The sequence below is a fragment of the Aplidium turbinatum genome, chromosome 18, assembly GCF_918807975.1.
Source record: "Aplidium turbinatum chromosome 18, kaAplTurb1.1, whole genome shotgun sequence".
In the NCBI taxonomy this organism is placed as follows: Eukaryota; Metazoa; Chordata; class Ascidiacea; order Aplousobranchia; family Polyclinidae; genus Aplidium; species Aplidium turbinatum.
Genome location: NC_137489.1, coordinates 932,834 through 951,211, shown reverse-complemented (window position 1 = coordinate 951,211; position 18,378 = coordinate 932,834). Strand labels below are relative to the sequence as shown.

Genomic DNA, 18,378 nt, shown 5'->3' with positions numbered 1-18,378 from the left:
TAATACAAAAATGAGGCTGGTAAACTGTTTGTTGTGTGAATAACAAGACATTCAACCGCTTTAAGGGTTGGACAGTTTGCTGGGTTGGTTCACAAAAATCAATCAATTAGAAATGTTTTATTAGACAGACAGAGTAGAGGTAAGCAAGAGAGCCAAGTATACTTCACTAGACAAGACCCTAGCAACGTATTTATTTGATATCCAATATACCGTAGGTTGTCTACCAGTAGTTGGTATCTATTTTTGCCAAGATCCACATGTACAACTATTCTTTATCATAAATTTAATGTGCTCAGAATTAATATTATTAAATTAGAGACTGCAAAGTTCATGTACAAACGCTGCCATGAGGGTTTACTGGCTGCTTTGCTTATGTAAATGAAATTTACCAGTATGGTCATTCCCCTAATCACAAATTTTTTTTCTGAAACACGAAATATTTTTCATCACCCACTTTTTAATTCTGAAGATATATTTTTTTGGTAGTAATCCACTTCTAGCTACTTGCGTCTGAGTGCAACCCAGTTCGCACCCTGAACAGTTCGTACCCTGAAAAGATCGAGAGAAAAATTAATAAAAGCCGAAGTCGCTGATCGCAGTTTCCGCAAATTTTTTAAATTTTAACCCTGAAAAGATCGAGAGAAAAAATTGCACAAAGCCGAAGTCGTTGATCGCAGTTTTCGCAAACAAACAAACTGAAAAGATCGAGAGAAAAAAATAGAACAAAGCCGAAGTCGCTGATTGGAGTTTCCGTTTTTTCGCAAACATTTTAAAACTTCTGGTAATGATCCTAAGAGTTTGCCGAAGTCCTGATTGCAGTTTCAGCAAACATTTTAAAAGGGTTAGGGTTTAGGGTTAGGAAAAGATCGAGAAGAAAAAATTAAAAATAGCCGAAGCCGCTAATCGGCAAACAAACAAACTGAAAAGATCAAGAGAAAAAAATAGAACAAAGCCGAAGTCGCTGATCGCAGTTTCAGTTTTTCCGCAGTTTCCGCAAACATTTTAAAATTTCTGGTAATGATCCTAAGACTCTAAGAGTTTGCCGAATTCGCTGATTGCAGTTTCCGCAAACATTTTAAAAGGGGTTAGGGTTAGGGTTAGGAAATAATTGAGAGAAAAAAATTAAAAAAAGCCGAAGTTGCTTATCGGAGTTTCCGCAAACAAACAAACTGAAACGATCGAGAGAAAAAATAGAACTGTTTTTCCGCAGTTTCCGCAAACATTTTAAAATTTCCGGTAATGATCCTAAGAATTTTTGTTTGTTTGTGGAAATGCGATCATCAACTTCGGCTTTTTTTAATTTTTTCTCTCTATCTTTTTAGGGTACGACTGAGGGTACGAACTGTTCAGGGTACGAACTAGGTTGCATCCCTTGCGTCTACCTTACAAAACAATTTATTTCAGGCGAAAACTCCATTAACTTCGGAAATACGGAAGAAGATCATGAATTGGGAGCAGGATTTCCGTGGAAGGGGAAAAATCCCTAATGCGTAAATGCGCAATTGGGGAAATTCATGGATATAACAAATCTTTTAATTGCACGTTTATTTTGGAATAAATTTGCTTCCATTTGACATGGTTAGCTCTTGCATACCCTCTGATTATTTTCACATAGTTTCATCCAAAAAAAAAAAAAAACCTTGGCGTAATGGATCCCGAAAACGATGTTGGTCTGTAGGAAAATATGTATAAATTACCGCGGATCCGCAATTTTCCTAATTCCTATTTATATATTTAGTGAAAAAATATCAATCCAAACATTTTAAAGACTTGAGAACACAATAGCAGTGATGACATTACTCATCAATTGATTGATTGAATCTTTATCCTCGGACTGGGAAAGCTTCTTGCAGAGCTTAATCCTGGCAGTTTCGTATACTTGTAGAAGCTTTGAATCACTGATGCAGGCCCGGTCACCGAGATTGACAGAGTGAAGTTTCCGATTGTCTTGTTGCCTGGGAACTATTCCATCCATCAGATGCCGCTGAATGGAGAGCAGTCCTTAACGTGCATTGCTCAAGCGCACACACCGAGAGTCGAACCAGTGCCGCTTGATCTTGAAGCTTCTTCGTTCCAGAAATCACGTGCTAACCAACTGAGCTATTGGGGCGGACACCATTACACAACACAACAGTGAAAAAAAAGAAATTTATTAAAGAAATTAAAATGAACAACACAGCATAAGAAACACGAAAACAACACAGAGGAATTAAAATGATTTAACAAAGTCTTTAAATATTTTGACTCGCTCTGCGTGACGAGTGCGCGCGAGTTGTACTATGTCATCATAGTTAGTGCATTGCCATTTGTTGCCTTTAAGAGGCAGCATGGATGCAAGAGATGTACCGATATATCGGTGATATCGGCCATTTTTTGAGTATCGGTATCGGCATCGGTATCGGCAAAATTTGGCCGATACTGTGGCCGATACTAAACATGTAAAAAAAGGCGTTTGCTGCGGATTTTCTGCGGAAACAAAGATATAGATTTTTTAAAGTAGTAACTAACATCACATTGAAGTAGAAAAATAACAACCTGTTCAAATTTTTGATACCTCACAGTCCCATGACATCATGCGCGCACCTTTTGGCATTGTTTGCTTACAGTGATTCTTTCACTCAAACTAAACGTTTTGTTTCAGCAGTTTTGCGTTGTTCGATTCTTAAGTTGTGAAGGAGACTCAATTTCTCCAATATTTATCATTTGTGTTTTTTTTTTACTCTTAGCAGAGGATAAAACCAGGCCAAGACTACCCAGGTGGCGGAATGTGTAGTTTTGCATCGTTTTTGCGTTGCTGGACGTTTGAGGGACCCGTGTGGCTTGGTTGTTTTTTGGTGGGCTGGTTCTGTCAGTTTGTGATTTGGTTTCCGCCTTTCGTTGTGGTGGACTCACCAGGCTTGAACAATGTTGTAGCGGAGTGGGTGGGCTCGGGGTGGGGCGGTGGGACTGCAAATCCTCACTGAACTAATCAATAAGTAGTCTTGTTGCGCCTGGGATGGCGGCCTCATTGTGGGGGGGGAGGAGTTTCCTTCCCTGCTGTCGGCACGGGGCTGGGCGCTCACTGGTGCGGCGGGCTGTTGCGATTCGCTGGCCATAACGGTGTAGCTTCCACGCTAGCCATTTAGACCATCCAATCAACTACATGTTTCTCGGCAGCCGTTTTGTAGCAAGAATTGACATCGACAAGAATTGAAATGGCTAGTGTGGAAGCTCCACCGTTGTGGTTGGGGGGTCGCGGCAGCTCGCTGTGCTGGTGAGTGCTCAGCCTTGTGCCGGGGGGGACGCTCCTTTCTTTGCAATGAGTTTGTCATCTTGGGCGCAACAAGACCATTTTGATTGGTTTGGTGAGGATTTGTGGTCCCATTGCTTTCTTTTTGGGCCTACTTATTCTGCCGTGACATTGTTTGGGCTTGGTGAGTTTGTTGCGGCTAAGGGTGGAAGTTAAATCGCCGACTGGTGGAGCCGGCTTGCTGGGGGCAGCCGAGTTGCACGGGTTTTTTGAGCATTTGGCGGGGTGGGAGCGATGCAGAATTGTGAATTTTTGCTACCTGGGTAGTCTTGGCCTGGCAAAAGCTTTTCAACCAAACGACAAGCGCCCTTAGGTTGCACATTACATGTCGAATAGTTTTTTGTACGACTACACAAATCACTTGGTTTACATTTTACATCTTATTATCAATTATGATAGCCTATTTGGAGAGTTTGCGCAAACACTTTATTAATTTTTCAGAAACCCCAATTATGATGTAATGTTTCTTCCCTTATACCCCAATCATCAATTACGGTGGCTTTTCATTACTAAAACCTACTATTATGACACAACAATGCGGTTGAGATTGGATTCTTGAATCTTTAATAAATTATGCCAATTTAAAGCTTTTTTTAATAGTTTTATGCAAATAAGGTAAAACTTAGCATTTGATATAATTCCTTGCAAATACCAAAATTGCTTCTTTTTGTAACACCAAAGTATCGGCCAAAATATCGGTATCAGTATCGGTATCGGCCTAAAAAAGTGATATCGGGATCGGTATCGGCCAAAATATTGGTATCGGTACATCTCTAGATGCAACATATATTACGTCACATGCTGGAAAAATGGAGATGTCTGGATTTAAATGATCCGGGACATTTTGCATATTTCAAACATGTACTATGTTCCTGTTACTGACACATAAACCATTGATTGATTGACATTTGTAAATTTGCCTCCGGCTCTGAACACCCCCACACTAGCCTGTATAATACACATGTTTAAAGAAGTTTCTACATTCTCTAATGCATATATCTGAATTATATCTGCATCATAGGCAAAGGCTAACTCTTCATTACACTTACTTACCTTTCAGCCATATGCCAGACTTTTTGATACGATTATTCGCTTGATACGTGTCGTTTAACCAATTTGTTGAAGAGAAAGGGTTTATTGTGATCAGGCGTCATTGTTGGGAATGTGCAATTGTGCATGAACTAACTTGGTTGCATTCGGCTTCACAACTGTGTGGTTTAACTGGTACAATTGTTTGCAAGTCTAATTTAACTCAGAGGAGTTTCTTATTGCTTTAACAAGATAACTAAGGTATAACAAGATTCAACTATTAGTGCTTTGTTACATAACACAGTGCATTACCAGCAATCAGCTGAATGATCAAAGCATTTTTGCCGCAAACTGTGGCAATCAGATTCCTTTTATTTTAAATAATCTCTGTAACGTCACAAACTTCGACCACCTTCATCTTTATTTCAAGCGTGGTATTTTAAACTTGTACCCCAGCTTTAATAGTTTATGACTGACTGTATTTTCAAAATAATCCAAAATGAGTGATGACATTTCATTGGAATCAACACACTCCAAAGAGAAGGAACGGACTAAGCATCACAGGAGTGGTTGGTTATAATTTATGTTTTCTTAGTAATTTCTTTCTCATTCAATTCTATAATTAGTTAAAATGTGATTTGAAGTCCTAAACTTTTTTGGTTGGGTCACTGACAAGGCCGATGAGAGCAGTGCTGAACATCAGTTTGATGTCGCACGAAGCATTTTGACTCTTAAGTTACAAACATTCCAAAAGTGGGAGCAGCTGAACTGATTGGCTGTAGTCGTTTGCTGCTTCCAGTTGTCTGTTGTGTCGAATCTGTAACTTGCAATGTAAAATTGTAATAACCCTGGAAATAAATTTGCATGCAGTTCATAAGGGACAAAGGAAATTGTAATCCTGATAGAATTTTTTTTTAATATCCCTTGTAGCGCCCAAAAAAGACTTAAAATTTATGATTTTTTTTAAAAGGTGCAACCGACACTTGGGCTATAAAGGGTCAATTCAGAGTAATTTTTACTGTTTCCATGTTTTTACAAATATTCAATATGATATAATACAGTATATATACTTATTCAAAGTCATGTAATTTTCAAAAATTTTTGTAGGGCGCTGCAGGGTTTATGGGTTCAACTTTAGATTTTCTGATTTATCACAAAGTGCATAAAATAATTGTTTATATTATGACTTTTCAATTTGTAATAAATTGCTTTGGAGGTTGAAACTTTGATCTGACATATTGAAACCTTCATTTTAGATAGGCAACAATCACCTCAATATGGCCATTACAGTAATGGTGCAACACAATGGGGTAGCAACACGTTGCCACGCCACTTCGAAGATCAAAGTAAGTTTTGCAGACGGTGTTCACAATGTGTATAATTTTATGTGTATTATATATATATTTTTATTAATATAATTTTGTAGTTTAATTAGATCTTGATGTGCTGATATTTTGTAGCTTTTTGCTTTTAATTTATGAATGAAGCTATCTGGCACGGATATAGAGCCTGATTGGCACCATAAACTGAAGAACATGTGATGATGTCAGAGATGTTTTATTGCAGACCTGATCACACAAAGACGCCCTCGTACAGCAAAGTCAGCATCAGATGGAATTGAAAACATCATCATGGAAATGCCGAGTAGAACGATCGGTATGATTTTTCTGGCTGCTCTTGACTGCTTCTATTTGAAAAGCATTTTGACTTTGACAAGGCAATGGTGTGTTAGTAGATCCTCATTAACCTTACGTTTCTTTAACTTGTTATTGTTTACAACTGAGTGATGCCTCTCATCATACTGGTGAGAATTAGTTCAGCAGCTCATTTTTTACAATTGTATCTACTTATCCCTGTCTAGGGGTGTAACAAGCACAAAATGTTAGGAGGGCAGCAAATAATTATTATTTTCACATGTCAGTGGGCCTTGCAAGGAGTTGGCAAAAGCGAAGCTCCCAGAAAGGGATCTTGGGGGGCCTCCCCCAGAAATTTTTGAAAAAATACTATAAAATTGCGAATTCTGAGAGAATTTTTAGTCAAAATCGATACTAAAATTCTGTCAAAGGGTGCTGTAACAGAGGGTGAAATGTTAATTTAAAATATTTTGGGAAGGGCATTTGTTCTCCTGACTACGCCCCTGTCCCTTGTCAAACTTAGTGGTTCACATTTCACATTCCTTTAAAATGGCTGTTTTGCATAAAAAAAAAACTTTGATTTGACTTTCCAAATTTTTTTGCAAAAAGCATCAATAAATGGTTCCGGCAATTTTGAGTTGTTTGTTGGAGCTTTTTTGTCGTCTGTCAGGTAGGAGAGGTGGTGGCCATATCGCTTCAATCCTTGGAACAACTAGTACCCGAGGAGAATCTCGTTATGATGTGCGACATGTTTTCACTCACCAGGATCATGAAGCGTCTGATCAGCCTGATGCTATGAATGAACTGTGTATGAAGATAACTGGCGAGAGTGGAGGTCAGTCCTGCATAGAACTGCAGCATGTTCAAGATAATACAATGGTTTGGTTTGTTGTTTTTCATGTTCAACCACGGTTTGTTGTTGCAGACATCAATCAAGATGAGATCCGTACACTCCCAGTACAGATGGCTTGCAAGAAGGAGCTAAGGTGAGCAGCTCATCACTTTTGTTAAATCTCTGGTTGCGTAGCCGAGTGGTGAGAACGTCTGCGCGACGTTCAAAAAGACGTGGGTTCGACACCGCTCCAGAGCGCTCGGCTGTGTCTCAGCAAGACACTTAATGACAAACCAATATATTATGAGCAGCCAGATGACTACACGTCGTGACGTCCTTTGCTGCTGTCGTGTTTCGCTGTTTGTTTGATGTTTGTAATCTCAAGTGACACAGTTGGTGGGCTGTCCACTCAATAAAACGATTTTGGTACATTTGAAGTTAAGATTTTCAAATTAAGATTTCACTGTATTTTTGCTCCATTGGAAATTATAACTTGAAAGGACCAGAATTACCTTGCAGTCATGGCAATAAAACACAAGTGCCATTGTATGATCTCTTGTCAAAGCTTTGTTCGGCATTGTGTGTACTTAGAGGATTTCTCAGCAGCGGCTGAGATTGGTATTTCACAACATTTCTTAAGCGGCTAGTGCAAGAAATGTGGTGTATCGGAAGTATTGTGCTTTTATGCGTGAGCGTGATTGAATGAAACCTGGTCGGTGGGGACTGTTAAGTGTTGAATGTTGATGCAACTCCCATCGTTGCATAGACACCATGCCTGGTGCCCCCGAGGTTGGGAAAGTACCGCATTCCCGCTTGAGAACTTGAGCAAATAATACGAATGGTGGACAGGCTTTCATATAACTCATATAACTGTTTCATCGTGTTAGACATCTATTCTATAGAATAGATGTTACATTATGACGTAGTATGGATATTACTCATTGTTGTCCCGCATTGTGTTTCCACGTCACAATGAATATTGTCCTTGCAGACGTCGAGCACGGGCCAACGAAGAGATACGGATGTCGAAAAAGGTTGGAAGTTTCCAGTTGTGGCGCTACAGCGTTGCCATTGTGAGTAATAAAGTGTCTTTATTTGTAAATTTATCTTAATGGTTTGTGATCTGGGCATATGACTTACTGTTCTGGCGAATTCAACCAATGACAGTTGACGTGCGATAACGAGTGTCGCGTCATAAACAGCTTGGTTCGTTTTTGAGTGCGATGATGTTCATACTTTGCGTGATGACATTATGCACGTCACGTGTCATGACGTATTAACCTCCACTGTCGTGCTTTAGAAACTGTCGTCCGCCCACAGCTACATCAAGCGTCGTGTTCGCGCTCCAAGGCTGTGGAAACATCAGCTCAAACAAGTGGAAGGAAACTTCGGTTCAGGTACTGCCTGGCTAATCATTAATGGAGGTTTCATGTTGACATGCAGTGACGTTTGCTTTGCTCTTGCACCACGCGTCACAATATACTCGTTTATGATCTACTGATCGCGGTGACCGACGATAGCCGCGATAAGAATCCTTTCCTAGGAGCCGCGATGCTGACACCTCAAAGCGTCATATCGCGGTGTGACGTCATCGCGAACTTATGTCAAGCAGCACTTGAGCAGCGATACGCGCTCTCACCGCGGTGCTGTTGTTATAAACAATCCGTTGTTGTGGAAATGCTTGAGAACAAAGCGTTCATTCGGTGCAAACAAAACTTGTTCAGCATTCGCTTTCCACTGTGAAGGAAATGTGTTCAGTTTTGATTCACTGTGCTGGCTCTTTGGTCTGACCTTTGTGTGGATTACGTCATAATGGAACTAAAACGTGTTTGTTGCACAATGTAGTTTTCTTTATTAACAATTTGTTTTGTGTTGTAGTGGATTGGTTGCTATTTGTTATTTACATTTTGCTGTTCGGTTACTGACAACACTCTAACATCAGTCGTCATGGCAACCACGCAGGCGTGCTCTCCTACTTCATCTTCCTCCGAGGATTGTTCTTCCTCTCCATCCCATCTTTCATCCTCAGCTTTAGCTTCATCACCATCCCCCAACTTCTGGACCCACCACCGAGGACATACAACGTCAGCTTCTCCGGGGAAGAATTACTCACCGGCGCTGTACGGTTGCCATTGGCAGCGGTCGTGGTTGATCTAACGTTCATTTACGTTACGGCAACGTCCGATCGCTAACCAAGTTTGTGTTGACGTTGAACTATCTAATGTTTTGAAAACTAACCGCTCGTGTGATGGATGGTTTGAAGTGAAGCATCTGTGCTTCATTCGTATGAGTTACTGATGATTACGACGAAAACGTTTATTAAATTGCTGTTAACCTGCGTGTTATTCAATTGTAAGTAGATGATTAACCACTTTATGTAACTTTGAATAAGACTTGGTCACATTGCTTGCACTCTGACAAGTGTTGTTTGCAATAGAACTGGCTGACAGAGACGACCATGTACTACGGTTACTACACCAACAACACAATATCAGTGATCAGTGGCTCGGACTATAAGATGCCCCTCGCCTACTTGCTCGCCACGGCTGGCTACTTTCTACTGTGTCTTATATGGCTCACCAGGGAGTAAGTTGCTTGATTCTTGCAATATTGCAGATATTATTCTTTAATCATCTTCAAGTTTAACAACATCAACCGCAGCAGATAAGGCACTTGCTTCTAATCACTCGATCCTGGTTCGACTCCCGTGCAATAGATTGACTGGGCGTAGTTACTTTATGAAAGGTGGCCAAAAGGTACCTGACAACCCTACTCTCGTTAGAAAGTTAAGTGTGATGAGAACTTTGTCTTCCCAACTCCCGATGCTTGACATGAAACTACCTTCATTTTATTGCGCAGCAACATTAAAGAGCAAATCAGCGACACTTGTAAATCATCACTATTGATGGCTTTTCACCATGGCAACATTCCTTGGCTATTTGACACAGTCATGAGCTGTGCTACTCACTACTTTGAAATCTTGACGGAGATTTCTCAACAAAATTATTTAACCTTTTGCGATCTGTACTTCCACAGCCATGATAAAAGGTGTCATTATAGATTGTATCGCATCTGTGGTTTCAATGTTCTGTATGTATCGCAATGGGCGCAAATAAAAGCATGATTATTACTATTATTAGCAGCAGCAATCCATGGGCGCACGTGCGCAACTTGCAGTGTGATGAGAATTCTCATTCACGATGTTTGGTCCCAAGGAGGGAACCACTTTTATCTTCACTTAACAACCTTTGGTGACCAGATATCGTTATTCTCATAGGACGGCCTCTTCATTTCGCCTCAACTTTGTGGAGGGTCAAACCACCAACACTAACTTCATTGGGAAGGTCTTCTGTGCCTGGGACTATGCTTTCACCTCCCAAAAAGCGGCCAAGCTCCTTAAAAAGATGATCTTCACGGAGCTCAAGGTAACTAATCGTTTCCAGCTTGCACGACACGAACATATTCATGGCAGCTCTAGTCCATTGTGCCGTACCCCGGTGATTTTCCTTGAACCTAGCTCACTTTTCCGGATATCCGTCATTATTCGGTGTCTCACACACGTGTAAGTTAAAATTATTTACGCTCTTGCTTTGTGTCGCATCATGCTTTCCAGTTGCGCCGAATATCCGATGACTCCGATGAAGGAACTGACTACATTTTTTAAGCAAACTTTACGGATAAATTTCCCACGAAATAACAAACTTGAATACTATTATTTTATTTTTTCTTGATTGAGAGATCCAAGCCAGATCCAATTAAATTTGAAAAATATTTTCTTAAAACTTACAGGAGATCCTGTCAGAGCGGATCCGCTCCAGCACTAGATCCCGATCATTGCAAAGGAAGTGTGAGATCTACTTCTTCCGGATCATAATCTGGTTGATATATCTCGGTCTCACTGCTGGTTCTATGGCTCTTATTTTCTTCGTCAACAAGAACTTTCTGGCGCTAATCAAAGTGAGAGCTCAATCATCAGTGTGATGATCATTGTCGTCAGAATGATCATTATCGTTGGTATGATCATTATCGTTGGTATGATCATTATCGTTGGTATGATCATTGTCATTGGTATGATCATCATCATCATTGTCGTCATATGATCATTGTCGTCAGTATGATCATCATTGTCGTCAATGTGATTATCATTGTCGTCAGTATGATCATTGTTGTCGTCAATATGATCATCATCATCATTGTCGTCAGTATGATCATTATCATTGTCGTCAGTATGATCATTATTGTCGTCAGTATGATCATTATTGTCGTCAGTATGATAGTTGCTCAGTGTTGTCATCGTCAGAACCTTTAAGTTAATACTTTTACGTCGTCATTGCAGGATTCGCTCGAACAATCGGCCATCCCTGACATCATCATCCTTGAACAGATCTCCCTGGCGATCATCGTATCCACCATCAACCTTCTACTTCCGATTTTAATCAACGTTTTGACACATTTCGAAAAGTACAGAAACCCTCGCCATGAGGTCTACATTGCTGTGTTGAGGTAAGCATCGCTGGTCGGTCCATCGTCTGCTGGGTTGGATCATTTGTCTCGGCATCTCTGTCCGATCACTAACCTTCATACCATAGTGAAGAACTTCCCCATTTAAGCTCTTTCCTCCAACAGGAATTTCCTCCTAAAGATGGGGATGTTGGCTGTGATCTGCGCGTTCTGGACGGATGATGACCTGAGACGCAACTTGGGCAACAACACAGCGATTGTGAGTCACCTGATGTGATCTATTATTGTTTTGAATCCCTACTTCTGCTTGTCGTTGTCCCCGTGGCCAGTTACTAGGAATCACCGCTAAATGACACGGACACTCAGTGAAATTCAAGTACAACTACATCGTTGGCCTCCAATTAATCATCTTGGTCTGTATCGTCAAACTGTAATAATTTTGTAATTCGTGCAAGACCTGGTGCGTTGCGCTTTGAAATGACTTTGCCCGTGGTAAGATTTCTTTGTGGGGTTTGCCTACCCTGCACGAGTGCACGCATCAAGATGTGTTCCTCTCACGATCATCAGCACTCGATAACGGCCTACATAGATCAACACACTAGCTGTCTTTTGACGCAAATCTTCAAAATTTCATTTTATTTTCGATATTGGTTTCTTATCTCAAATTTTTCTGAGGCTACGGTTTCATTTTCTAGATCTTGACATGCATTGCTTTCGCTGTGATTGCTAGAAATGAACCGCGTGCTTGACGTAACCATTGATGACGTGTTGATGGTAACAATTGAAATGTACACACCATGCGCACTAACGAACTGCGCATGGTGTGACCGATCTTGTATGACTGATACATTGACTGTGTAGGTGGATTGTTGGGAGACGGAACTGGGCCAGGAGATCTATAGGCTCGTTGTCATCGATTTCCTCTTCTCGATCATATTCGCGACTTTCTGCGCCGAATTCCTTCGAAAGTTTGTAATAATTTGTTCGAATATTTTGTTGAAGTGACTGATTATATTCTTCTCACGTTCATCAATAAATAAAAGCTCCGAACTTTTTGCATAAGGAAATTAATGACCATTTGCCTTGACCACTCTTGTAGTCATATCTGAAGTTTAGCAGCTACTTTTTAGTTCCTGTTTGTGGTGAAAACCACCCACAGATGTCCACTCAGGGTTGATGTTTCATGATGATTTTGTTCCAGCATCTTCTCTAAATACTGCTGCAAGAGTTTAGAGAAGGCTCAGTTCTCTATCGTCAACAATGTAATGGACCTCATCTATGGACAAACTCTATGCTGGTAAGTTTCCATTCCAACAACGTCTTGATTTCTAAAAACTTGTGGCAAATAAATAATTGACCAACGCCATGTTTGCAATGAGTTGCTTAGATTCCGAAAAATTCCTCTGAGGGTTGTTATGGTTACGGATTACTTGTTCCTCAGGATCGGTGTCTTCTTCAGTCCTCTCCTCCCGTTGGTCATCATCATCAAGTATATCCTGCTCTTCTATGTCAAGGAGGTAATCGTTGTTTCTGCTGTTGCGGTTTAGGTTGTTTTAATGGATTATTACATCACAGACTACGATAAGCGACTACGACCAACCTTGGTTACAGTATTTGATTTATTTTACTAAAGTTAAAAACACGCGTATAGCGTATAATAAGCTCACTATGATGGCATGCTTGGCAGAGTCTCCCTGCTCCGACCCATTTCCTGTTGCTGGTGGTTTCAAACAAGGAGGCGCTTATGCACCTCCTGTACATGGTTTTCATGTGTTTACATTGTATTCTATCAATGCACTGAAGATGAAGACAGTATACTGCATAGCCCAGAAACAAATTTTTCGCACAACGGCAAATCTTATTTGTACAAGTATTAATTTCAGGATCTTTACAATGTTATGGACATGAGCTGGAGCGGACATTAGGGTTAGTCGTTTGCTGTATGACGTTTTACGTTGCCATGCAACATCCGACAGCGTAAGCATCCGATCTTGACGCAATGAGTTGCAATTTGAGGTTGTCTACGTTAATTTTTGTTTAATCTTCGACTTAGCTCATTGTTTGACAGGTAAGCGTCAGGTACAATTGCCAAGCATCACAGAAACGCTGGAGGGCAGCACAGAGTCGCACTTTATTCAACGGGATGCTGCTGATTAGTTTCCTCCTCTCCGCGATATTTCTCTGCGTCGTCGTGTTTAGGTGATTGCATCGATTGGCAAGTTTTGACTGGAGACGTTTTTATTTTAATCCTTATCTCCTTATTTTGACTTCTTTCTCCAAAGTATTTCTGATGATTTATTTGTAAGTTGATGAAAATCAACCACGCCATGACCTGCTGGTAATCCTCCTTCCTCCTCCAGAGAGAAGCCGTCGGATGCTTGTGGTCCTTACCGTGGATTGGATGAAGCCTACCAAGTTGTTATCGACGAGTTCGACATGTTGTCAGGGCAACAGTCGTCAAGTTGGTTCGCTGTTGTCATGGGAGTGGTATCCAACGTGTGGTTTCTGAATGGGATCATCGTGTTCCTGATGTGAGTGGCGCGAGAGTTGGTTCTGCTCAAGGCGGTCTTCGATCTATTCGACATGATTGAAAACTTCTTCTTTGCAGCGTTTTTATCTTTCTTAAACGGAGCAAAGCGATGGGATACGCTGATCTCGCTGAATCACTGCGCCAGCAGATGGTGCTAGAAGGCCAGGACAAGCAGCTTCTTCTAACGTGGCTCCAGAACGTCTCCAGACCACACGAGGACGATAGCGACAACGTAAGTCCACGCTGATGACGTTGCACTGACGTAAGAGAGGTGTTGTCATCATCTTTTCTGTCGCAGCATCGCGTTCCTATTCTGACGCAACAAGGGCCTGGAGGCGCTCCGTTCCCATCTGGAGGATCCCCGGAGCACAAGTTCGGAGGAATGTTCAAGGAAGATGTGCTCACCCATGCCGACCCCCAGCATGTGGATGTTGGCAACCTTAGGAAGGTGAGGCTTGTTGGTAGCAGGATGTCGTCATCAGTTGCGTCATCAAACTATGATGGCAGTGACGTATTGTCTTTCCGGTGTCTGTCATGATCAATTTCCCCCCTCCGATGTTCTACTGTTTCGTCACAGAGCAGCGACGCGGGCGGCTCCCCAATGAGGAAGAAATCGCATCATGACCCGCTCCTGTCCAGGGTTCACAACAAGGTCCACGCCGACCCTGAGAGGCCGCACAGCATGTACGTGGAAGGTATGTACGACTGTACGTGTCACATATGTGGACTGTGGAGCTTATGTGGTCACTGGTGAGTCACGTGGTTGTATGGCCAGGTGGTGGGAACCGGGGTGGAAGGTTCGACATCTTTAAAGAGCATGTAGCATTGGCAAGATACTCAAGGACATGCCTGAGCACACACGAGAATTAACTTTCAACCCGGCCACTTAATATTAATCTTCAACCACTGGACCTGGTTACGAGAGGGATTGTGTAGTCAGCTTGGTCATGTCAGTGTTTCAGCCACTTAACGGTTGCAGGTGGAGCTTTTGACAATCCGATGATGGCGCAGCAGAGAAACAGCTACGCAGGAGGCGACTTTCCCAACGAACAGGTACGTGCACACACACCCCGTGGTTTTTAAAACATACGTCAAAGCAACAATCTCATCAAACATGACGAGTCATGTGGTGTGTTGCCAGAGGTTTGGGATGTCAGCCGCTTCCACTCATCGACTAAATTGGAGGCTGATTTGTAGAAACTGTACTTTTAATGATCAGTAAAGTTGCACCGATGATCGGCAACCACCGGCTGGGGAACCTGCCAGTGACAATGTCTTCGTTTGGAACCAGGACGAGAATAAATCCTTCCCGTGTTTGTCAAAGAGCAAAACTAAATTATTTTGAAGCCTTCCATGTCTGCCGCTAGGTGGCAACGACGTCTAACATCCTTTATATTTCAGGACGACGAAGGGCTCGCGGCGGGGGCGCTAGCGTTGGCCTTGGCAGCCAAGAATTCAGCCAAACGCCCCACAACCAGTGACGGTCGTCCTGACTACCAAAGTACACGTTAGTGATGACGTACGGTGACGTCATCGCTCGGACTATTGCGCTTAACGTCTGCGGCAGCGATGCCAAGTTTTGTTGAATATTTTGTACAATGAATTTTAATTTTATTCGTGCTGTCGTCCGGGTGAGTGCGCTCGTCCAGTGGCAGCATCCTTGGAAACTGCCAGCACTTCATTTGTCTGCGTGTGCCTAGCACTGTTAGAGGCGGCAACGGTGAAGCTATGTCACTGCTTTAGAAGCCCCGAAGAAGGCCAACCCCATATTGCTCTCCACTGTTTGTGACTTCATAGAAGTCCTCAGGCTCACCATGACAAGTGACACCGTCAGTGCCTTCCTCTGCATCCATAACCTTCCCCCACGCCACTTTATTGTCCACTGTAGTGTCCAGCCAAGTTTTCGCCTGAATCTTTTGATTTCATTCATGAACAGACAAATCATGTACGTCATACAGCAGTGGTGCGGCCTTCTGCAAGGTCGCCATTTCGTGGGACGGTTCTGGCTCTACACGGGAGATTGTGGAAGCTTTTTTTTCAGACTAGCTTGTTATGTATTCACTGTTCAAAGGGTTCGTTGGAGATCGTTCAGGCCTTGTCATCTATCACCGCGCCATAGCACGATCAATAAACAAACAAATTTGTTTCGAAACGATACGAACCAGAGTTGGGTCAATTACAATTGAATGTATTTATGCAATAGAATGAGTTTCGCTTTTAGCGGCATGATGACTATTATTAACTATATCGTTAACTGTGTTCCGAAAGCTAGTGTGAACCGCTACGACCACACCGAAGTCGCAGCTTCAGCCTAAAGCAGTTCGTTTGTACATACACTATGAAATGAATGTAATAAACCATAGACAGACTAACACTACATTTAACATTATAAAAAACAATAAGCGAACGTTTTCGGCTAACTTAGTCATAAAACCCTTTTCTAGCCTAGGGGAAAACGGGGCAAAGCGGGACACTTTTCGTAATTTCAGCAACAGTGATGGTTGGAATTAGTTAATTTCTTTTTTAATCGAAAGCCTTAGTTGGTCAGCATATTTGGTTCGAAGATCAAGCGGAATCTTTCTACTGTTATAATACAAATCAATTTTTTTTTAAATGTCCCGCTTTTCCCCAGCCGTGGGGCAAAGCGGGACATTTCAGTTTTGCATGATTTGGTACTGTTTAGCCGCTTCTCTCAGATAACTTCTTGCTTTTTACATCTTCTATTGCATTCTTAATATTGATAGCCTATCCATCCATTTACCTATTTCAGTTTTTCTCTTGTAGCGACGAACCATTCATCATCATAATCCATCGTCGGTTTGTTCCCCACTAGTGGGGGTGGCCGATTGTTTCCGCGCAGCAATTGTTTTAATCCCTTTTCTCCATTTCACCCTGTCCCTTGCATCTTCCTCCTTCAGTCCGACTTTTTAAATTCATCCTTCACTTGTTGTTTCCACGTTCTTCTTGGACGACCACGTTTCCTCTTCCCATCCACCTTTAGATCTAGTGCCTTTCTAAGAAAACTTCCTTCCTCCCTCCTTATCGCATGTCCATACCATCTTACTCCATTTGCCCTTGCCATTTGGTCTATGGTCTCTCTCATCTCTAGCATATCCAACAATTCTTCAGTCCTTTTTTCCCTTCTCGTTTTCACCCCACACATTGCTCTCACCATTGACCTTTCCGTTCTTCTCAGGATTGCCGGTTCACTCTCAATACCCATGTCTCGCTACCATATAGCATTGCAGGCCGCACACAGCTCCGATATACTTTTCCTTTCATCCTTAGTGAAAATTTTCTGCCATATGTCAGAATTAAATTGTGTAGGCCTACTGGTACAGTATAAATGAATGCTGATAAATGTTTTACAATCTTGAAGACTAAAAGAGTTATAAACAAAAATTCAATCAACAGAAGAACCACAGATAGCCTACAATGTAGACTTCTAGAGTCTAATGTTGCCCTAATGCACTGTCCCACTTTGCTCTAATACAGCTGTCCCACTTTGCCCCAAAGTATAGCCTTTAGAAAATAACATCTCTGCAGAAACCTGTAAAGTTTTAGGTAAAAGTTGCTTTTGTTACCAACAAATACTGTCTCAATGTCTAAGATAAAAACAAAGCTACCAACAAATTCGCTCATGCTAACTAATGTGGTAGCTACTTTTCCATCTCTTATAACAAACCATGCCAAAACACATTTTACTTTCTCACGACACGCGTTGTGCTCTGCCAGTCGCCATTTTTTCACAGCAAATACAGTTTATAGTTGCCTAACTAGTGATTCCGGTTAGAGGGAGCCAAAGAATACAAAACGTGAAAAATCGCGATGTCCCGCTTCGCCCCGTCTTCCCCTATAACAAAAATATTTTTCATATAGACTTGAAACGAGCTGTATGACTAGCCGAAAACGTTAGCTTATTGTTTTTATAATGTTAATTGTAGTGTTGTTAATGACTTATATTTGTTTATAGTTTAAAAAAGTAACATCTCTACCCAAACTGTATTAATTGCACATATTCATATAATTGAGACTTTTTGTTGCTGTGTAATTTCAAAATTTTTTGGTCCTAATTAGATTTACATTTGGTAAGTTGCTGGCATGTACTTTTGTTGAGCCGCTAGTTGGGTTCAAGAGGGACCTACATTGCAACTAAATCTTTTTCAAACCTAATTTTACTTGTCTTTGATATGATTTAACTGTAGAAAATCATCAATGAACATAAGTATTGAAATATTTTTGTTGAGTAAAAGTGATTTTAAGCTGAAACTTTCAAAACAATGTCGGGCGTAGGATTGTGATGCAATGAATCCAACTCTGATACGAACAATGAACGCCAACAACGTCATGAACCGTGTGATGGTTGTTGCCAACGCGTCATGCTTCATTGTTTTATGGAACCCTCGATGTAAAACTCTTCAATCTTCTCTCGTTGTTTTCAAACTGTCATTGTTGCTCCGTTGGAGGTTTCTAGAAGCGTCGCATGGTATTTCAATAAAGTGAAGAGACTGAAAAGATTGTTGCTGTTAAATTGGATTGAACGCATTCAAGAACGGTCGGCGGATCAAATTTAGTTTCAGTTAAGCGGAAATTTTACTCTGTC

The 18,378-nt window shown here is 41.4% G+C and overlaps 1 protein-coding gene across 1 annotated transcript; it reads left to right on the top strand.

Moving 5' to 3' along the window:
- Positions 1-4,745: 4,745 nt before the first annotated feature.
- Positions 4,746-18,283, top strand: LOC145787486 (transmembrane channel-like protein 6). The gene is made up of 23 exons (XM_082599236.1): positions 4,746-4,887; positions 5,575-5,664; positions 5,885-5,974; positions 6,623-6,787; positions 6,878-6,938; positions 7,776-7,857; positions 8,085-8,181; positions 8,747-8,904; positions 9,222-9,370; positions 10,062-10,209; positions 10,574-10,741; positions 11,121-11,287; positions 11,411-11,504; positions 12,107-12,213; positions 12,447-12,542; positions 12,687-12,762; positions 13,314-13,444; positions 13,606-13,776; positions 13,854-14,007; positions 14,074-14,223; positions 14,353-14,470; positions 14,755-14,828; positions 15,177-18,283. Exons 1-23 carry the CDS (start codon positions 4,818-4,820, stop codon positions 15,285-15,287), a joined length of 2,727 nt encoding a protein of 908 aa, XP_082455362.1. The 5' UTR covers positions 4,746-4,817; the 3' UTR covers positions 15,288-18,283.
- The last annotated feature ends 95 nt before the right edge of the window (positions 18,284-18,378 follow it).